Source organism: Pecten maximus, chromosome 15, assembly GCF_902652985.1.
Source record: "Pecten maximus chromosome 15, xPecMax1.1, whole genome shotgun sequence".
In the NCBI taxonomy this organism is placed as follows: Eukaryota; Metazoa; Mollusca; class Bivalvia; order Pectinida; family Pectinidae; genus Pecten; species Pecten maximus.
In genome coordinates, this window is record NC_047029.1 from 23,123,662 (window position 1) to 23,147,658 (window position 23,997).

The window sequence follows — 23,997 nt, forward strand, 5'->3', positions numbered from 1 at the left end:
GTTAAGGCAGTATAATACCTAGATTATAAGTTAAGGGGTATAGTACCTAGATTGTAAGTTAAGGGGGTATAGTACCTGGATTGTAAGTTAAGGGGGTATAGTACCTAGATTGTAAGTTAAGGGGGTATAGTACCTAGATTGTAAGTTAAGGGGGTATAGTACCTAGATTGTAAGTTAAGGGGTATAGTACATAGGTTGTAAGTTAAGGGGGTATAGTACGTAGAGTGTAAGTTAAGGCGGTATAATACCTAGATTATAAGTTAAGGGGTATAGTACATAGATAGTAAGTTAAGGGGGTATAGTACCTAGATTGTAAGTTAAGGGGGGTATAGTACATAGATTGTAAGTTAAGGGGGTATAGTACGTAGATTGTAAGTTAAGGGGGTATAGTACGTAGAGTGTAAGTTAAGGGGGTATAATACATAGATTGTAAGTTAAGGGGTATAGTACCTAGATTGAAAGTTAAGGGGGTATAGTACCTAGATTGTAAGTTAAGGGGGTATAGTACCTAGATTGTAAGTTAAGGGGGTATAGTACCTAGATTGTAAGTTAAGGGGGTATAGTACATAGATAGTAAGTTAAAGTGAATACTGGGTAGGTCCTTTGTGTATTGAAGCATATGGCTATCACATCAGATGTCGATAAAACAATCTTTTACTGTTGTGTGATGCTTAATATTAAATGAAGTTTATCATATGGAACTGAGTACGGAAACTCTTTTACCCAATTTTTCCTTTGAAATACGGCAAAATCACCAGGCAGAATCATGGGGAAATGACCTGTTGATCGGCACCTGTGTCACACATGTGCAAGTAATCACACAGCCAAAACATCATTTTTTCGTTGTGTACAAATATTTTACGTATTTCTTACTTATTTTGATGATAAACGTTACTCAATTAGACATATTTTATCGTTTTTAATAGCTTTATTGTGTTTAACACCTCCACAATCTCGCAGAAAACGAAAGTAAATTTGAGGCCGCCATTTTGTAGCTATGTAAACAGCCCGGCATAAACCGGCGGAATTCTTTGAAATAGACAATCTTAACGAATGAATATGCTTCTGGTACGTAAAATAATTCATCAATACAATATTTACATTGCTTATTATTTCTTAAAAACATCATTTCCGTGTCAATTCCTTCATATGACTATGCTAAACCAGCAAGTAATATCAACATCTTTCGCGATGTTTTCCGACGATTTGAGTCGTCACAAAGGATGGAAGGCACGTTAATTGCAACGTGTGTAGTCGTCATGAAGGATACAAGAGCACGTTTTTGTGACGTGTGTAGTCGTCGTGAGTACGGAAAGAGTTAAGGCAGTATAGTACATAGATTGTAAGTTAAGGGGTATAGTACTTAGATTGTAAGTTAAGGGGGTATAGTACATAGATTGTAAGTTAAGGGGGTATAGTACCTAGATTGTAAGTTAAGGCAGTATATATTACCTAGATTATAAGTTAAGGGGTATAGTACTTAGATTGTAAGTTAAGGCAGTATAGTACCTAGATTGTAAGTTAAGGGGGTATAGTACTTAGATTGTAAGTTAAGGGGGTATAGTACATAGATTGTAAGTTAAGGGGGTATAGTACCTAGATTGTAAGTTAAGGGGGAATAGTACCTAGATTGTAAGTTAAGGCAGTATATATTACCTAGATTGTAAGTTAAGGGGGTATAGTACTTAGATTGTAAGTTAAGGGGGTATAGTACATAGATTGTAAGTTAAGGGGGAATAGTACCTAGATTGTAAGTTAAGGCAGTATATATTACCTAGATTGTAAGTTAAGGGGGTATAGTACATAGATTGTAAGTTAAGGGGGTATAGTACCTAGATTGTAAGTTAAGGGGGAATAGTACCTAGATTGTAAGTTAAGGGGGTATAGTACCTAGATTGTAAGTTAAGGCAGTGTAGTACCTAGATTGTAAGTTAAGGGGGTATAGTACCTAGATTGTAAGTTAAGGGGGTATAGTACCTAGATTGTAAGTTAAGGGGGTATAGTACCTAGATTGTAAGTTAAGGGGGTATAGTACCTAGATTGTAAGTTAAGGGGGTATAGTACCTAGATTGTAAGTTAAGGGGTATAGTACATAGGTTGTAAGTTAAGGGGGTATAGTACGTAGAGTGTAAGTTAAGGCAGTATAATACCTAGATTATAAGTTAAGGGGGTATAGTACCTAGATTGTAAGTTAAGGGGTATAGTACATAGGTTGTAAGTTAAGGGGGTATAGTACCTGGATTGTAAGTTAAGGGGGTATAGTACCTAGATTGTAAGTTAAGGGGGTATAGTACCTAGATTGTAAGTTAAGGGGTATAGTACATAGGTTGTAAGTTAAGGGGGTATAGTACGTAGAGTGTAAGTTAAGGCAGTATAATACCTAGATTATAAGTTAAGGGGGTATAGTACCTAGATTGTAAGTTAAGGGGTATAGTACATAGGTTGTAAGTTAAGGGGGTATAGTACGTAGAGTGTAAGTTAAGGCAGTATAATACCTAGATTATAAGTTAAGGGGTATAGTACCTAGATTGTAAGTTAAGGGGGTATAGTACCTGGATTGTAAGTTAAGGGGGTATAGTACCTAGATTGTAAGTTAAGGGGGTATAGTACCTAGATTGTAAGTTAAGGGGGTATAGTACCTAGATTGTAAGTTAAGGGGTATAGTACATAGGTTGTAAGTTAAGGGGGTATAGTACGTAGAGTGTAAGTTAAGGCGGTATAATACCTAGATTATAAGTTAAGGGGTATAGTACATAGATAGTAAGTTAAGGGGGTATAGTACCTAGATTGTAAGTTAAGGGGGTATAGTACATAGATTGTAAGTTAAGGGGGTATAGTACGTAGATTGTAAGTTAAGGGGGTATAGTACGTAGAGTGTAAGTTAAGGGGGTATAATACATAGATTGTAAGTTAAGGGGTAATAGTACCTAGATTGTAAGTTAAGGGGGTATAGTACCTAGATTGTAAGTTAAGGGGGTACAATACGTAGAGTGTAAGTTAAGGCAGTATTATAGTACCTAGATTGTAAGTTAAGATAGTATATATTACCTAGATTATAAGTTAAGGGGGTATCGTACCAGAATTGTAAGTTAAGGGGGTATAGTACCAAAATTGTAAGTTAAGGGTGTATAGTACCTAGATTGTAAGTTAAGGGGGTATAGTACCTAGATTGTAAGTTAAGGGGTAATAGTACCTAGATTGTAAGGGGTAGAGTGAAAGTAAACTGTACAGTCAAACTTGTAATAGCGGACACCCTTATATAGCGGACACCTGTCCATAACAGACACTTCCAGGAATCCCCAATGAAAATCACTATATAAATATCATGTATATAGCGGACACCTTCCTAATGCGGACAGCGGACACTTATTTTTGTCCGTAAAGTTGTTTAAAATTCCGTATAATGGACACGTGAAACCATAGCTGTGTTGATATTTGTGTGTAAAACGTTTCTAAATAAAAAGCAGAGCCTTAATTACTCAATTCCCCTGGCAGCAATGCTAACTTAGGAAGCCACTTCATCAGTCACTAATTGTCCTGTTACCTGTAAGTTGCTGTAACAATGGGCAGTAATTACAAGGGAGTGACCGATCGCCATCGGCAGAGGTGTTTGTTTACTAAACCTCACCGGTGACAGCTAAGCTTAGCCATTCAACCATAGCCTAGACAACAAGAATGGTCAGGTGGTAATTAAATCATTATCAAGACCAACAAAAGAGGGACAAAGCAAGAGTTATGTTTGTCATAATTGTTTTACTTCCAAAATCAACCGTACGCAAATCTGACAGCACATGGTTGTCAGCCGCCATTTTCTCACACTCGGAACTCCTCGGAATATGACTACGTAACATATGAAGAACAGCTGAAGAGTTCCGAGTGTCTTTGTATACACTATACTAATTGACTGAACCAGAAAACGGTATTTATTAAATTAAATCCCTACATGGATTTCAGAAAATAGGTTTCAAATAAATGCTGAGGGATTATAATTATCAGAGGAAAATGCCCTTTCATTTATAAAGAGTTCATTTTGTAATAGAAAAGATATTTCAAGCATATTTATTTTCCAAAATATTGAGGATTAATGAAAATTGTTTTACTATGATAAGAATTATCTTTACTTTTTTTACAATGTTGAGTATTTGTCTGAATAGATATTCAGTATAGTATGATATTGGGAAGATTTTTTTTAGAAACTATAGGCTTAATATAAATTATTAAAAATATCAACTCTAATTTTTGTGTCAGATGAATGATTGAAAATTAATTAATTAAGCATTTATCTTTAATTATTTGTCTTTTATTCATTTGTTTAAGTGTTTAAATATAATAAATCAGGAGACATATAGTGTACTATGAACAGACTTTGGTTTGTTTCTTCCTTTATAAGGGACATAACTCGTTGAACCTCTATATAAAGGACACCTCTCTATAAAGGACACTTTTGCCTTGTCCCTTAGGTGTCCTTTATAGACAGGTTCGACTGTACTTTGATTAATGAAGAGGCGAAGATTCTATATAATCATGCAATTAACTCATTGTTCAACATCATCTGATCTGATAATCGATTGTGAATTTCCATAAGTGATCATCAATATACTAATATTTCCCATAGTGTTGAAACAAACAGTTTTCACAGCCTATACAGTAAAATATAGCAAAGATGTTTATTATTGACCTGTTGAATTCATATGCAAATTCTTGGTAAGTTACATATTTTAAAGGTCAATTTCCAAAAATAAAATATATATATATAATTTATATATAAAACAGTGTATGACTGCAACTGAGGATACATGAAACATTTTTTAAGATTTGAACACACAGTCTGACGATTGTGTTAATGATTAACTACATCAGAAGGTCGTTCAGATCATAACTGATCATCAATCCTGGATTTTGAACTTATGTCCTATCACTACCGTTAATATGAACCATATACAAGTATGTAAAAGTCCCAAATGTTGAAATGTATGTTATAACCAAAACATTGTTACAACTTATAACAAATATTGCCAGTCACTACTAAAATTAAGGCTATGTTATTCAAACCAAAAGTGCTGAAAAGTGAAATTTTTTATTATACTAGAACATGATCCTATTTATTTCAGATAATGTGTTTGGTGGTTCGTTGAAGCAGGTTTGTGAGAAGGACAAATCTAAGGTACCAAAGTTTGTACAACGATGTGTCGCAGCCATAGAAAAAAGAGGTATGTGAAGTAATGTGATATAACAGTGTATATACTGTAAACGTAGAAATTTATGCGAGGGGGAAATTTACGCCAATTACGCGGAGTCCTTTTGATCGCGAAAATTTCCCCAACGCGTATTATTTGGATACCAATTGGCATAATCTCGAACTACAAATGGGTGGATCAGTCGCGAAAATTAACTCAACGCGTATAGTTTACATATCAAAATCATGAAATTAACCCCCCGCGAAAATAACCACATTTACAGTACCAGGTATAGTCATATATTCTAACTGGGTATTTGGTACACAAAATCTTACCAGATACCATATATCCAATAGTAGATAGAGGATATCTAACAGTGTCTTCAGTAATACCAAATATATTTCACGAGTGGGGCTAATATTTTGATATTTTTCACGAGTGCACAGCACGAGTGAAAAATATCAAAATATTAGCCACACGAGTGAAATATATTTGGTATTACTGAAGACACTGTTAGATATTCTGTTTGTTACATTTTTTATCAACGAAAAACCTACCCCGTATGCTAACTAGGCCTAATGTAAACAAAAAAAGTAGTTTCCCCTGTCCAGGTGCTGACATATATGTCGGGCTTTCTGATTGGTCAATTATTTTGGTATTTTCTAATCATTAATTTGATTGGTCAAATCAGCAAAAGTGATATTTTTCACTAGTGAAAAATATCACTTTTATAGAATGAATAATTTTTGATATTTCACTGGTAAAAATGTAATAAATACTATTTCTTGTGTGACTGGTATGAAATAAGGCGGGGAAAAACCAGATACCATTTATCCAGTAGATACTATTTTTTGTGTGACTGGTATGAAATAAGGCGGGGAAAGAATATACCTGCTGTATGTCACAGCATGTTGTAAGAGGTGACTAATTGTGGGTCCTTCAGCAGGGTCGGGGTCGGGTTCTCTTTTGTCGTCTGTTCAGGGGACATTGGAGAGCCCTCAAATAAGTCCTTCTGTATCCCAGCAGGGTCGGGGTCGGTTTCTTTTTTGTCGTCTGTTCAGGGGACATTGGAGAGCCGTAGAACAAGGCCTGCTGCATCACGCTGTATGTTGATTGTAGTTAAGGCCACTTTGAAGAAAAGAGGACCCCTAAAGAATCAAAGATTTTCTTCCTTGTCTTCTATTTAGGAGACATAAAAGAGACCGAATAAAATTTAATGTTCTGCCCTCAATAAAATACTTGGTATTTTCTATTTTTCCTTTTTTAAACGAACATTAATGTTCGGTTATTGCCATCAAGAACTGGACTGAGAAATATGACCATATTTGGTAGCCACATTCACCAATACGCCATCTACTGTCTGTTTCAATGAAATATGGCTGCCCCCATTGCCTTACGCTTCAAATAATTTACTTGCAAAAACATCTTCGTTTTATGTAGTAGTTTTACCGAAAATGTTGAAATGTATTCAGTAGATGTTTTCAAGATGCATACGATTTGAGAAATGCATAACACTAGCGAAATGTGAAGACTAAATGAACCTGAACTTTACGAATAACTCCAGGTCAATATATTTATGTAAACAAATATTGCGCAGGCGCATTCGTCTCCGGATGTTTAGAAAGTTTTGCTCTTCCGTGTTCATTCCAAAACGGCTGACATTATAGCATCGGTCTGCAAATATGTCAGCGATTTACTTAAATGTGTATTATATATATTCTAGAATGTTACATCATTATCAACTAGATGAATATTTCTATAATTTAGAGAAAGAAATATATCAATAACGGCATACGAGACGATACATTGTATCATACTAACAGGTTACTGTACGCAGTACAGTGCATGTTTGCGAGAAAGGTAGATACTAGGTGGCATTTGTGGTCAGGGTGACTGGTCATAGCGTTAACATTGTCATCGATTTCCATATTCGATTTTCCTTTGACGAAAACGACCAATACATAAAATGCAAATGATAATATCTTGTTTGCCATGTGCACGGGATTGATTGTTGTAGGCGATACTTGGAACGTATTTACTGTTGTAAGGGAGGTAACTGCAAGATTACGGAAATCAAACGTTAAACCAATTTGATTGGTCGATTCTTCCATGACTTTGGCAGGGGGTTTACAATCGAAGTGACAGATAACTACGGCAATATATTCAGATGATATCAACAATAACACTTTTAGATACGTGTGGTCGGCAGTTGTCATGTTTAAAATGAACAATTATATAGCTTGTTTTTATTTCGGCAAAGTCGAGAATATTTACTGAAACGGACCACAGGTGAAGCAGACTTGGAAATACCGAAACGAAGAAAAATGGGGCTCAATTATAATATAAATTGGCATTATTTTCAGAGAATTGACCCACATATATGTTTTTCAATGCCTAATTGTATCATATGTAAAATATTAGAGGTTTACGAATTTTAAATTAATTTTTCATTTGCGAATCGCGGCCCGATTGTCGTTAGAGTTGAATTACCGAAATGGCCGATAGTGGACCCAAATCGATATTTTTACGAGAGAATGGACCCAATATAGGATCTATTAATCTTTGGTGTGTGTATAGAGACCATATGCATTTTTTTCCTTTACCTGGAAGTATTTTGAAAGAATTTGCAAAATACCGAATTCACGATCAAATTTTCGATTGTGACGAACTACTGAGACGGTGTTAATAAGTTCATGTTAAGTCAATCTGATTGAAATCAGCTGTTACATACATGTATGTACACATGGCTACGTTTACTATGCAATACGCCTACGTATTTTTTTTTCAAAGACGGAAAACGGAAATCCGGATTATCTAAAAACAAATGCAAAAAGACTTGTGATATTCACTTAATATAACATTCAGCCATTAATTGTTATTTGTAGTTTTATAACTTCTGAAATAGTGTGATCGATTCTCTATATAATATTGCTGTGGAACTTGTGTTATTTTTTACTGCTTACATCTAGTGCTTACTTGTGTGAACTATAAATCAATAACAAAAATGGTTCATATATTTCTATATATGACTTCACAAATTATGCGGTGTCTGAAGATCTGAATGAAGTGAATAAACGATGTATTAAATTATTTTCATGATCAGGACTTGAAATTCTCACTACACCATACTTCAAACAAGGAGTAATCAATGAATTGATAAACTGAAAATTTACCTTAAATAATTTTTCAATATACAACACATGTTCAGATGACTATTTGTGCCATGCTGTTACAAGATTTCAGTTACAATTCTAAAATTGAATTAGTATGTAAATATATGTTATCCTGTCAATATCCACAAAGCGAGTGTAGTTTACTGTACTCAAAGTCATGCCAGTAGATAGTGGTACATATACTTACTGCTTACATCTAGTGCTTACTTGTGTGAATAAATCAATAACAAAATGGTTCATATATTTCTATATATGACTTCACAAATTATGTGGTGTCTGAAGATCTGAATGAAGTGAATAAACGATGTATTACATTATTTTTATGAAATATTCAAGTCATAGATCATTCTCTTAAAAATATTGATTTCAAGTCCATTTTGGTAATTTTACTATGACGGCAATCAGGCCTAGAATGGCGAATAAGCCCCTAATATTTTACATATGATTAATTTTGACATTGGAGAACATAAAATTGTGTCCATTCTCTAAGCACTGGTAGAATGTACAGAATAGAGCTTCATAAATATATTCTCAAAATTACTAATTACCCCGGTAAATATAAAATTTTACATAAACCTCCCATGATTGATGGTGAACTTAAACTTGCAAATCTCCTGTGTCATTCCAATTTTGATATGTGTAAATATATACACGTACTGTATATATATATATATATATAGTTATAGATATGGAATGCTTCACAATTTGCATACAGTTATGGAATCTTATAACACCCCCAAAAATGTTCTCACCACATAAAGGTGTGATTTGTGCAATTACATTGCTGAATTGTGTGGTTCAGTATGATTGGATGATCAACATTGGAAAAGGACAATAAATAGGGAATGTGTCGTCCCATCGAATGGACTCTAATCTTTGTGATCAGGTTTGAAGTTGAAAATGAATCTTGAAGTTTTCTTTTCCTGTTTGCTGAATTATTCGATGAAGATAGTCTTTATCTGGTTGTTATTCTTTATCACATTGTTTACCATCCTGTAATTATACCAGAAGTTTATCTTCTCATATACAGATTTATTAACATCAAATGATTCCTGAACAAAAGGAGTCAAGTTTTTTGTTTTGAAGTACCATAAATGCTTGAGTACAGTTTCAATAGGATACATTCCTAATTCGGGCCTTGATTAGCAGCTCTGGTTTTGGTTTTCAGTAATTCTTTATGTGTGTTTCATCATATTAAGTTGAAATACAACTATGTATGCCAAACTAACGATGGAACTAGCCTAAATTTAGTTCATATTAGAAGTTGGCATCAATAAGGTCACAGAGTCCTGGCTGTATTATAACTGATGATGCCTTCCCGAAAGAAAGAAGACATATTTTATTTTCATCGATCCAAGATAGATCAACAAACTTCCAATTTCAATTAGGACCTTACAGAAACATGCATGTGTACAATCAAATCAGAACAGCTGCAAACATTTCAAATTATTTGCAATTAATTCCTAAACTGATATCAGTAAATTTATCAACTTAAAACTAAGAAGATTACTGATTTTGCATTAAATAATAATGTTCGTTTACAGTACTTCCAGTACTTTGATTTCCTCACTAATCTGTGCTTTGTTTTCTTACTATACATGTTTCCTTGACACCCGTCCTCATATGACCATGGCTGTGGCGAGGATGTTAAACCCCCTTAAAGTTTTTTGATGTGTTGAAATTTTAACTAAAACTAAGGAAACAGATTTATATAAGTTTACAAGTTATTTCTAGATCCTATTTCATTGTATGTTATATTGCTTGGATGATATATTGTACAAATTTACGAAATAAAAAATTTGATTTATACTAAATTTTAACTAAATTATTATCCAATGTTCATTTTTACAGGACTGGATCAGGACGGATTGTACCGAATCAGTGGAAACATGGCCCAGATCACTAAGTTACGCTCAATGTTAAATATGGGTAAGTCAAGCAGGGAATGAAGGGTCAGCTTTAAATTGGCATGTTGCATGTTGGTTAATAGAAGAAGTTACAAATAGTCCGAAGCTTTGATATTTAAAGGTATTCAACAAAAAGGGATGGAATTTCATTTCCATACCAATGTCCAGATACTTCCACACAGAGAAAGATATCAATATCTAGGTCAGGGTGGAAAAAAAGCAAGCACAGAATGTTTGCATGTGCTGAACTTGATGCTACGTACATGTATGTGTGCGGAACTTGAAGCTACGTACATGTATGTGTGCTGAACTTGAAGCTATGTATATTTACGTGTGCGGAACTTGAAGCTACGTACATGTATGTGTGCTGAACTTGAAGCTATGTATATTTACGTGTGCGGAACTAGAAGCTACGTACATGTATGTGTGCTGAACTGGAAGCTACATACATGTATGTGTGCTGAACTTGAAGCTACGTACATGTACGTTTGCTGAACTTAAAGCTACGTACATGTACGTTTGCTGAACTTAAAGCTACGTACATGTACTTGTGCTGAAGTTGAAGCTTCATGTGCCAAATATCAACAACACCCCGACATAAAGATCTTACCTGGGATTGGTAAAAACTGAAATTTGTCATAGTATAATTAATAGTATAATAGCATAATAGTATAATTAAGTTTTGTAAATGATAAAGGTAACATGCAGAAAAGACAAAAGAATATAAATTAATGAAAGCTGCAAACGAAGTGCATCTGAAATTCTTTTGAAGAATAAAGATTAAAATTTCCTATTTCATAACTCTGACCAGTTATCAAAGTAGTGAAAACATGGAAAATATTTATGCATGTCATTTGCTGGTAAATATTCTGCTTTTGTTATGTGAATATGATACCAATCTGCTGTGTTGTGTTATAAGACAATGATTTAACACTCTGGAATGTTATATAACAATGTTATAAGTGAGATATGATTTTACAGATTTGTCAGCATTGATGGGCGAATCCTCTGGTTTGTACCCTAGCTTTGTGTTTATTGCTGTACTGTATAGACACATTTAATTCTCTCCTGTGTGATCCTCTACACTACTACCGTATTTGTCCAGCAATAAGTCCACCCATATTGTAGTACAGTAAAATGCTAGCATATATGATATCACATTGTACTACAATAACCCCATTTTGAGTCAAAGTTAATATTTCTTTGTTCAAGCCCACATCTGTTTTGAGATAAAAGTTAATAATATTTCATTGTTTAAGCCCTCCCCTGTTTTGAGTCAATGTTGATTATGTTTCATTGTCCTACAATAAGCCCTCCCCTGTTTGAGTCAAAGTTTATAATATTTCTTTGTCCTACAATAATCCCTCCCCTGTTTGAGTCAAAGTTAATGATATTTCTTTGTCCTACAATAAGCCCTCCCCTGTTTGAGTCAAAGTTAATGATATTTCTTTGTCCTACAATAAGCCCTCCCCTGTTTGAGTCAAAGTTAATATTTCTTTGTGCTACAATAAGCCCTCCCCTGTTTGAGTCAAAGTTTATAATATTTCTTTGTGCTACAATAAGCCCTCCCCTGTTTGAGTCAAAGTTAATATTTCTTTGTGCTACAATAAGCCCTCCCCTATTTGAGTCAAAGTTAATGATATTTCTTTGTCCTACAATAATCCCTCCCCTGTTTGAGTCAAAGTTAATGATATTTCTTTGTCCTACAATAAGCCCTCCCCTGTTTGAGTCAAAGTTAATATTTCTTTGTGCTACAATAAGCCCTCCCCTGTTTGAGTCAAAGTTTATAATATTTCTTTGTGCTACAATAAGCCCTCCCCTGTTTGAGTCAAAGTTAATAATATTTCTTTGTCCTGCAATAAGCCCTCCCCTGTTTGAGCCAAATTTAATAATATTTCTTTGTTCTACAATAAGCCCTCCCCTGATTTGAATCAAAGTTAATTATATTAAATTGTCCTGCAATAAGCCCTCCCCTGATTTGAGTCAAAGTTGATGTTATTACATTGTCCTGCAATAAGCCCTCCCCTGATTTGAGTCAAAGTTAATTATATTCCATCGTCATGTAATAAGCCAACCCCTATTTTGAGAGGGTTAATATTTCATTTTCCTATAATAAGCCCGTCACTGATATGTTAGTTATATTTCATTGACATGACACTGTATTAAACCCTCCCAGTTTATAGTTGGGCTTTGTGTTTGCCTTTGGACTTATTACAGGATCAATACGGTACTATCTAATCAGCATTAATTTCCCAGATGTTTTTTACCTCATGTGATTTGTATCTGAATAATGTGAGTAATCATTCCTTTTTATACCACTTCTTAACACTTCTTGATAAAACATTTAAACACACCCTATCCATATATAGAATCAAGAAAGCACTATCTATATAAATCGATCACATATCACCCAAAGATATTACATATAGTCACAGTATAGTGAGAATAAATTGGCATGACATCATGGCCTAAATTGTATATGGAGATTTTTATTACAATTATCATTTTAGAAGTATGTACACTGTATTCTGTATACTAAAACTCCCCTGGTCCACAGCAATTATCATTAACTTATTATTTTGTATTCTGTTTCTCTGTATATTGTAGTTGCTTAAAGGAAGATTACTGTTAGTCCTTTTATAGTTAGACAATAACTAGTACTGAGCAAAGATATTCATTTAGTCATGTTTTAGTTAAGTTAATTATTTAGCCAATCTTTAGTGAAGGTGAGTATTCCGTCACTTTCTAGGGTGATGACAATGGAATGACCGTATATCAACCAGCATCAGACACTCTAAAAGTTGTGTTTTTATATTTAGCTAATCTTTGAAATAATGTGTGTTTATTTTTCATATTTAGCTAATCTTTGAAACAATGTGTGTTTATTTTTCATATTTAGCTAATCTTTGAAACAATGTGTGTTTATTTTTCATATTTAGCTAATCTTTGAAACAATGTGTGTTTATTTTGCATGTTTAGCTAACAATGTTTGTTTGTTTCATGTATTTTGCTGATCTTTAGTCATTTTGACTTATCATGTTTAGCTAATCTTCATACTGTGACTGATCGTATTTAGCTAATCTTTAGACTGTGTGACTTATCATGTTTAGCTATCTTTTGACTGTGTGACTTATCATGTTTAGCTAATCTTCAGACTGTGTGACTTATCATGTTTAGCTAAACTTCAGACTGTGTGACTTATCATGTTTAGCAAATCTTCATGTAACTAGCCAAACTGACTAATGGTTTTAAAATCAAAGTTCTAGCCCTGGTCAAAATTACAACCATCTTGAAAAATACATTTCAAACTTCTCCATTTGATGTCAAGGAAAGGAAACTGATATGGTGTTATTTTTCTGCCTCGTCAAAAATCTGACATGGTTGCCATTTGTAAGATGATTAAAATGCTTCCCTCGCCAATGATATTGCTTCTTTCTACTACTTTTCAAAAATATCTCAAAAACAACATTTTTCTGCTGAGTCAGTCGCTTCCTGATCACAGATGACTGTTAAGGCCCTTTAGGCCTCTTGTTTTTTATATTAAGTTAATCTTAAGACAACGTGCATTCTTTTTTATATTTAGCTGTTCTCTGGAGACTTTGAATGTTTTCATATTTAGCTGTAGTCTTACAGACACTGTATGTTTTCTGCCCTACAGATAGGTTTGATTACGACCTAGACAACCCTGAACTTTGGGACATACATGTATTGGCTGGAGCGCTCAAGTTGTTCTTCCGCGAGCTGAAGGAGCCATTATTTGTCTATGCTCAGTTTGACAAGTTTATAGCTGGAATTTGTAAGTATTATTTTCCTGATAGGACCTGATTCTTCACCTCAGTTTAATGAAAATGAATTATATCTTGATTGTTTACACTGAGTCTTAACTTACTTTATTGATGAAAGTTTTATTGATATTTACAATGATTGCGAAACAAGTTTGATTAACTTATACATGTATTAATCACTCATTTTTGCCTGGATGGTATAAGTAGTGTGTGAGGGGTCTTGCTGTGGGTGGAAAACGAAGTACTAAGAAAAAACCTGCTAGGTCAGGCAGGTGACCCCATATATTTTCACATCTGATTATACTTAATCAAACCCCAGTTGTCATGGTGAAATGTGTATGGGGTACCACTGCCATTCCTGACAGGCCTATTGGTACCATATCGGACACCATATACACACCTTAAAGAAGTGAGCCCTCTTCCAGATTTTCCCCACTAAAGGAAGCTTAGCCTCACTAGTCTCCAACATAGAACAAAGGAGGACTAAAGGGTTGTGTTGTATTTATCCGTCCTTTCGTCTTTCTGTCCTTCCAACTATCCATCCTTTTGTATTTTTAGGTCACCTGAGGAAGTCTCAGTTGACCTATTGCGATTGCCTTTTGTCCGGCATCATCTGGCGTCTGTCGTGCATCGTAAACAATTTACATTTTCAAATTCTTCTCAATTACCAACGGGCCAAGAGACCTGATATTGGGTGTGTCGCATGCTGGGATGAAGGGCTACCAAGTTGTGTATGGGTCAAATATGCTAAAATCTTTAAACAACTTATTCTTCATAACCAAAAGGCACAGAGACCCAGTATTAGGTCTGTAGCATGCAGGGATGAAGGGCTACCAAGTTTGTTCAAATGGATGACCTTGACCTTCATTCAAGGTCTCAGGGCCATAATATGCTGAAGTATATATCAAAACTCAGGTGACTGTTATGGCCCATGGGCCTCTTGTAATTTTTCTGGGCTCTATTTCATACACTGCTTGTTACTGTAGTTTTATATAGCTATATATAGGGACATGTGTTACCGAGGGTGGGGTTGTGTATCATGTACCAAATGTAGATCACTCTAACCTATATTTTGACCTTTGACTTGGATCAAAGAAAAAGCTTTGCTGATCAAAGAGAAATCTTGTCAGGGGCTCTATCTCTTGCACTGCTTGTCACTGAAACTTCATACTTAGGACTGTACCAAAAATAGATCATTCTGACCTATACTTTGACCTTTAACCTACATTTGGTGAGGCGCTAATTCGCTGAATTGGCTCCTTTTCTGTAAAATATGGTGCTATATTATAAGTATATTATTTTGGTGAGGTTCCCTTTTAAGCTTCAAGCTCATTACAGTGCCTACATATATTTTATGGAAGATTTCATTCTTATTTCAGCTAAGAAGACGCGATCCGATAAACTGAAACAGTTGAAAGAGCAAGTTAACGCATTGCCAAAGTATAACTATGAGACGCTTAAGTTTCTGTGTGCTCATTTAATGAGGTAAGTCGAAACTCTCTGTGGACAATTTTTTGGGAAATGCAGCATGAAAATGAATATGTTTTTAAGAGGTGTTTATTATAAAAAATCTGTTGAACTATGCAGGTAATTATTTGCCCCCTACCTCCTCCTTGTACGCACACAACACCAAAGTTTGCTGGCACTCTAGAGGCTTCTTTCCTTGAGGGATTTTGATCAAACTTCACACATTGATAAAGGGTCGTGATATCTTAGATAAGTCTGAGTTTCAGGTTTTTTGGGTCAAGATCAAGGTCACCGTTACTTTTTTTAGTAGAGCTGGTAGGGGACATGTATTGGATGGATGGATTAAATCCATAGGCTGCTAATTACTAATTACTATAACTCTTTGAAAATAAAAAAAAAATCAGAAAGGGGAGTATATACACTATTCCTAAATTTATGTTTGTTATTGAGGCTAGACAAGGAACAATTATAAACTTTTCTGAAAATGCCTTTCTTTACAGAGTTGCAGACCAGCAAAGTGTCAACAAGATGTCATTCCATAACTTAGCGATAGTGTTTGGACCAACTCTAATGTGGAAAGAAATGGACACAAACTTCATGGCCCACATGGTGTTGCAGAGTCAGATTGTGGAGTTTGTCTTACTGGAATATAAAAACATATTTAAATGATCCATTAGATCATCAAATAATGAAAACTTATCTCCCTTCAGTGGAACTCTTACTGGTGGAAAATTTGTTTTTCTGGAGTGCAATTATAGTTAGAGTGATCTCCCTTGATGAGATGTTAGATGGTGGAGTGGAATCGTTTCCACTAACAATGAGTGATATACTAGGATTTCTACTACAAGGAATGTGTCTATGTTGAAGTGATCTTGAAGTGAATGATCGGCACTCGCCCGGTAATACAAATTACTCGGTAACATGCTCTTTTCATAATTCTAGTTTTAAATTTATGGAATTTGATACAAAAAGAAAATGAAATTTTCTTTCTTGGATGTATTAATAGAACTGGAAGTTGATTCTGAGCATAACTTTTCCTTAGTATAATTGTGAATTTAAAATCTCATCAGAAAGTAGGATGAAGTGTTCAAGCAAATTAGTACCAGGTATTAAGGAAACAGTGCTTGCTTTTTTGTATTCTTCAGTTTTTTTTTGTTTTTTTTTTCTTTATTCAATTAAACCACAGAGAAATAGAAGTGTTCAATATACATTAGATGGAAATTGTAGAGAAATCCTGTCATTGTGCTCAGGGGATGACATCATGTACATGTATTGACCCTGTTGGCACTGTGACACCCATTGTACACATGTGTGTCATACATTGTCGTATTTGACAGGAGAGACGATACCATGCATTAAGCATTAACAACAATACAGTTGACCTGTGATTTGTTATTTGTAGTAGATCATTTGTTTATTTATTTTGATGTCATTAGTCTACAAAGAAAATTCAATTAATATTTCCTTTTTTTTTTTCTTGTCTACAAATAAAATTTTCAATATCATTCCATTAGTTGACAAATTCATGATTCATACAGAAATATGTTTGAAGTGAGATTTTTCAAAATCAACAAAACGTGATTTGTTTATTGATACTGAAGTCACAAATACTCTCAAAACTCATTTTTAAAAATAATTTTTGGTGGAAAGATAGTTAGAGTTATGCTTGATCCAATAATACTGAGAAGATTGATAGGAAAGTTCCTGCTTCAACACTGAATACCAACATTACAACAGCATTGCATTTATATCAGTCAAATATACTTCTGTATATCAAAATTCATTTTCATTTTAATGTGTATATAAACTGTTGTTTAAATATATCAGATCATACATAGTATATTTTATATTAATTTTGGTAAAGTAAATGTGTACCATATTTATCCTCAAATTAGCCCCTCTCCCAAGTGTGAAACTTAGAACGGGATTCAAGTTTAGGGAGGGCTTATCTGTGAACCACTTTTTCTTTACTCTTTTAAAATTTATGATCCTGCAAAAATGAAGAAGAGTGCTCATTTGTTGTCAGGGGCTTATTTGTGGATAAATACTGTAGTGTTTTCATTTTGTATCTAAGTTTCCACTTCCTCAGTATCTGTATATACATGTGGTACAAAGACATCTGATAGGGTTAAGTTTTGAGCATTTCTTATTATAGGGAGTTAGTTTTGAGTATTTCTTATTATAGGGAGTTAGTTAGGGAGTTAGTTTTGAGTATTTCTTATTATAGGGAGTTAGTTTTGAGTATTTCTTATTATAGGGAGATATAGTTTTAAGTATTCCATGCGATAGGGAGTCAGTTTTGAATATTCCTTGTGATAGGGAGTTTGTTTTAAGTATTTCTTACGATAGGGAGTTAGGTTTGGATATTTCTTACGAAAGATAGAAAAATTGGGATTGGGATATTATATTGGATTAATAGGATTGTTAACCTGGTTTCACAACATTTGAATTTCAATGATATGCCTTAGTAAGAAGTGTAGAAAGTGTTACCCAACAAAATGAAAATGCTACTCTGTACTATTTCAAGCTCAATAGCATACCTCCTAATATGTACAGGATACCAGCTGTTCAGGTGAATGTGGGGTATCAGCCAATCAACATCATTTTCTGTGTAAACAATTCATATTTGTATGTTCATTCATGAATAATCTTCATTTTATGCATTCCATATACAAAAATGTTTTTGATTCCATTTCTTAATCACTTATCACAATAGTTTGTTTTTTTTTCTTTTTTTTTTTTTTTTCTTTTTTTTCTTTTTTCTTTTTTTTTTTTTTTTTGCAATTCCTAATTCAAATTAAAAAAAAAAAAAAACAACAGAAAACAGTAGAATCTTTATCTGGCACTGTCATGTCCAGGAGCAGGGGAGATAACTCTAGTTGTATAAGTTGAAGCTGTAGTGTCCTCAGAATCCTATACTTAATCAAGGGAGAGAGTATCTTTAAGGAAAAGTCTTAAGGAAAAATCTTAGCTAGGGATCTTTCCTTTAATTCTGTAATAAAGAATTTCATTAAGTTAAAGCATATTGCTGCAACTGAGGCCTAGTGTGTTACCAGATCTTCATTGTGTAAACACAGCTTGATTTCTGGTATGTCTGCTCTTGTCTTGTCAGTGTCTTGGATTTCAGATATTGCAGTGAAGTAGATTTTGTTTTAATGTGACTTATGTTCACGTGAATTTGCATCAATTATCAACAATAAAGATCTCCCCTTTGCAGAGGAATTTTAAACCCAAGGATAGGTTTTGTTAGATTTACTGTAAGGATTTGATGAGGGCCAAAGTCAATCGAAATCTTATTTCAACAGTTGTTGTCTTATTTACATCACATCAGAGTGATTGACTATTTTCATTCCACACTTAGTTACCATAAAAATACTCTTGAAGTTGTAAAAGTCACCCCAATACACAATACAATCATGAATGTCCTGTGAAGTGTTTGACAAAATCAGGGAAATTATCCTATTGTGATGACATTTTTTTCTGCATAATTGATAATAGTGGTGGTGTAACTTTCAAAACCAAGGCACATGTTAGCTAAATGATCCTTTCCTTTGCAAAAATGTGAATGCATCTAAAGTGTGCGAGAAAAAATTATGAATTTCAGAAAGAGTTATAAACTCATTACAAAAAGAATTACATATTAAAATACACCTAAATATCGTGTATATATATATAAATAAAGTGGTAAGTAATCTACATTCATCCGATTAGATAAGTTATATATATCATTTCACACACACATCTCTCTGTACCCGTTATAGGTACTGGGTAAGTGTCATTGTGTATACTGGTACTTATAAGAATACCTAGTATACAGGATGGCCATATAAGGTAAAAAAATTATTATATATAAAGGATCACCATATAAGGTAAAATAGTGTCACAATGTTGTACATTGTATATACAGGACCACCATATAAGGTAAAATAGTGTTACAATGTTGTACATTGTATATACGGGATGGCCATATAAGGTAAACATTGTTACGGTGTTGTATATACAGGATCACCATATAAGGTAAAACAGCATTACAATGTTATACATTGTATATACAGGATGGCCATATAAGGTAAAAAAAATTTTTACAGTATTGTAATACAGGACTACCATAGAAGGTAAAATAGTATTACAATGTCATACATTGTATATACAGGATGGCCATATAAGGTAAAAAATTGTTACAATGTTATATACCTGACGACCATATAAGGTAAAACAGTGTTGTATATATATGTGACGACCATATAAAGTAAATCAATGTGACAATGTTGTGCATTGTACATAGGAGATGACCGTATCAGGTAAAAGGAAATTATAGGTGTATCTCATTGTACAGGTATTTTTAGCAAGTTAATCATTGTGTACATTTTTTTCAAAACTGCCAAAGTTACCTCGTGTCCTTGTTCGAGGACTCGAGGAATCATATTATATTATATAACACGTGACTTTGTGTCTGTAGATATTACATACATTTAATACAATTTTGCAGTGTCTTTCATGCATTTTCCAAATTAACACATATTCTTCAGATAGTTTTCAACATAATCGTCAGATGGTTTTAATTATTGTTTAGTTAGTAAACCTACTTTTTACAATAGAAAAGTTATTTTGTCAGAAGAAAAATTATTCATTAGTTTTCCATGATCTGGAAAATTCTATTATACAAATAGATTTTTTTTTTTTTTTTAAATGTTTTACTTTTTCTGTAAAACAATTTAGGCAGAAGACTGAAGTCATGTGTGTTTATTTCAAAGGGGAAGCAGTTGCCGCGTCCATGTTACCAAAAAGTTTAAGGAAACATCTACTATGCAAAAAATGCTACTATATTTATCCTGAAATAAGCCCAGGTGTCATGATATAAATTTTGCCTCATATTAGGATAATGGACTAACCAAAGAAATAAGTTGACCTTGGTACTGAACTACAATGAAGATGGGTGGGCTTATTAAGAGATATGGGGCTTATTGCTGAATAAATATGGTTTACAATGTCTAAATATTCTGATACTTCAGTTCATTCCATTAATGACGTTTTGGATCAGGTAAAAAACATTCCCTGTTTTAGTCAGAAGATTTCATAATATTTTAGACAAGTTCAGACCTTTACCATTCCCTAGAACACTCAAGTTTTGCAGCTAATAGCTTTTGATTGCATTTAATATCGGCCATTTGTGAAATGTGTTTTTCATTATCATATATTTGTTGCTGTGTGCCAGTTTAGATATTGCCAAACATTACAGGTTTAACTTAGAATCACAAAGTATGACTTTAAATTCTTATGAAGGATACAAGCTCTGCATTAAATAGGGAATTTCAACTTTAAATGTCTTAGCTGTGTTCGTATGTAGGTAGAGGGATATGGAAATTACTCTTGAGGTCAAAGGATTTTCATGTGTGCCATACAAACATGATACGCTTCTCTCACTTCCTCTCACTGGAATGTGATAAAAATCGACGGTGGTGTTGTGATTACATCATTTTAGTAAAATAATAGTACTCTAGATAACATACAGAAAGTCACAAAAAATACTGCGGAGAAAAATTTATGGTATACCTGAGTATGTTTAAAAATTGAGGCGGTTTGTGAATGTTTTACAGCAATTTCAGATGATGGAATTGCTGTGTGTTCCCAAATTTTGACTAGATAATCTTCGGTCGATTTTATGTTTGTTTCCATATTTTGGCAGTAGATGATCTGCAAAATTGCTGTTTGTTTTCATATTTTGACTAGATATTCTTACGCTGAATTGCTGTTTGTTTCCGTATTTTGGCATTTGATAATCTTCTGCCGATCAAATGAAAATGTTGAAGTTGTCTCCGAGTCTCTTGTTGACATATAGGTGGGGGGAAAATGCCTCGATTGTAAACTGTGATGACGTTGGTGGTGGCAGAGAATCAAAGTGTGTATTGTCAAGCCTGGTGCTATGTTAGATAATGTAGTATAGTATATGTCCGAGTGCTTGTTTTGTCTGTGATTTAAACACAATAGTTAAAGTTTTATCAAATCTGGACGATTTTTGTAAACAAATTTAACGATAACAGGAAATCCAAGGAAAAGTTAAATACATATATATGTATTCTAAAATGGCATTAAACTCTTATGCATTCACTGTTGACAATCTGATTAAGATAATGGCTTCGTTTAATTTGTGTTACATCTGAATGTCAATCTTTAAGACATTCATGTATACTGTAAATGTGGTTATTTCTGTGGGGGGGTTAATTTCGCGATTTTGATAGGTAAACTATACCAGGGACATATAATAAATTACGGAATATGTACCTGACTATACACATGAGGGTTATTTTTGCAATTGACTAGATAATCTTCTGTTAAATTTATGTTTCTTTCCGTATTTTGGCAGTAAATAATCTTGTGGAATTGCTGTGTATTCCCAAATTTTGACTAGATAATCTTCGGTCAAATATATGTTTGTTTCCATATTTCCGCAGTAGAAATTTGCCCCCCCCCCCCCCTCTCTTAATTTCAACATTTATAGTAGTGCAAAGTAATTGGAACCTTGAACAGCTGTTTTAATCAGATTGTATAATGTAAACATTTTTCAGCGATAATCTTAGAAATCATTAAGCATTTTTTGGGGGGTATTTTCAATGATTATTCGTAAATTTTTGAGTATTTTTGCAGTAGTTTGGGTATTAGTGAAACACGCCCAAGTTTGGGTATTAGTGAAACACGCCCTGTTTGATCATCATGTTGATGTCGTCTCTACAATTCGTAGTTTCCTTGTAGACTGTAGCTCGTTGTTTGGGACCTTGTACAAGCCATCTTTGTTTTGACTGATGTGTCTGAATTTTGGATTTGTAAATGAAGTAGGTACAATGTACTTTTGATTGGTTTTAATGTGTAAAGTTGAATTTTTATTAAGTGTTTGCTACGATTATTGTCACAAAAGTAGGTCGTCTGATACCAGTTTCATGGACATTCTTAAAGCACTTAATTTTTTTTTGCATTGGAAGGCAGAACTGGAGTTGAAGAAACAATCTTAGTGAAGTAAAACTTCAAGTTTCACAGACAACTTGTTATTATGTTAAGAAAAAATCTTTACTATGGAAAGATTTCTTAGATTCTGCATTGCTGTTCTACAAGAAATTTAATGTTTAGGAGTTTTGATGAAACTGGAGCCCGCGATGCCATTTATTAATTCTAAAACTCATAATCATGTTCATGATTTTTGTAGTGAATTGTACATTAGCTAAAAGACATTATGCTTGATATGTGGAAATTATCAAATACATGTTTATAACTGGACTGATGGGTAGTAATCCATTACATAGATACATTATAAGATTAAAGCTCAATCAGAATTGCATGATTATAGAATTAACAATAAAATGAGTATTTAATTTAAGATAAATTCAAGGTATTGTATCTGAATACAATATTCAATGATTAATTCTAACTTTACCATGTTATGTTTACCTGTGAAACATATATATGACGCCCCATGAGAAACGGAATCTTAAACTCGTTGGATGTATTATACTTTTATCATATCATACCAATTGCGTCATGTCATGGTACATAAAACCATTCCTAATATTGATGGTTTTTATACATGTACGTGTACAAGGCAATAAGTTCAAGATTATTCAGACATCGAGGATTTATAGTGTTATAAATGTTAAAATATAGCCTAACATTATGTATATATATGTTGAAGGCTTGATGAATTTTCTAAATGTTAATCTTGCCTAGAGCAGATGATTTAATAAAATGCTGTACATTCCAAACTGAATATATGCATAGTGTTTAAAAAAAAATATGTCGAAGAAAACATTGTTGCTTTTATCATAGACTATTTTGCTATATTGTTAATTATGGAATATTATGCAGATATTATATTAAATGTTTAACCATCAAAACTAACATGTTTTCCACGCTAAGTGAGGTGATTATTGATTGTACAATATATAAGAGACTATATCAAATAAACTGTTTTAACTAAGATTTTATCTTGTTATTTTTTTTGGCTGTTTTTTTGGCTGGATTACTGTGAGACTTGGTCCTCTTAATTCTATTATACATGTACTGAGGATCAGATACAGGGGTCAAACGTCCAACACTAGGACAATATGTCTACCTATAGTGACTGAAGTAGGCCTTACTAAGTTACTGCAGGGCACTCTAGTCTAGGTTTAACCACAGGGATCGAACACCAAGTCATAGGGACCAGGGGTCTAACACCAAGTCATAGGGACCAGGGGTCGAACACCAAGTCATAGGGACCAGGGGATCAAAGACCAAGTCATAGGGACCAGGGGTCGAACACCAAGTCATAGGGACCAGGGGTCAAAGACCAAGTCATAGGGACCAGGGGTCGAACACCAAGTCATAGGGACCAGGGGTCAAAGACCAAGTCATAGGGACCAGGGGTCGAACACCAAGTCATAGGGACCAGGGGTTGAACACCAAGTCAAAGGGACAAGGGGTCAAACACCAAGTCATACGGACCAGGGGTTGAACACCA

At 33.9% G+C, this 23,997-nt stretch overlaps 1 protein-coding gene across 2 annotated transcripts in view; it reads left to right on the forward strand.

Moving 5' to 3' along the window:
- LOC117343762 (rho GTPase-activating protein 12-like) overlaps positions 1-23,477 on the forward strand; it is a 59,521-nt gene extending 36,044 nt beyond the window's left edge. For both annotated transcript variants that reach the window (XM_033906249.1, XM_033906250.1), the window contains 6 exons: positions 5,112-5,210; positions 10,202-10,279; positions 11,239-11,268; positions 13,916-14,053; positions 15,422-15,527; positions 16,010-23,477. In XM_033906249.1, coding sequence (XP_033762140.1) covers positions 5,112-5,210; positions 10,202-10,279; positions 11,239-11,268; positions 13,916-14,053; positions 15,422-15,527; positions 16,010-16,178 — 620 coding nt within the window. In that variant the 3' untranslated portion in view covers positions 16,179-23,477. The remainder of the gene's footprint in view (positions 1-5,111; positions 5,211-10,201; positions 10,280-11,238; positions 11,269-13,915; positions 14,054-15,421; positions 15,528-16,009) is intronic.
- The last annotated feature ends 520 nt before the right edge of the window (positions 23,478-23,997 follow it).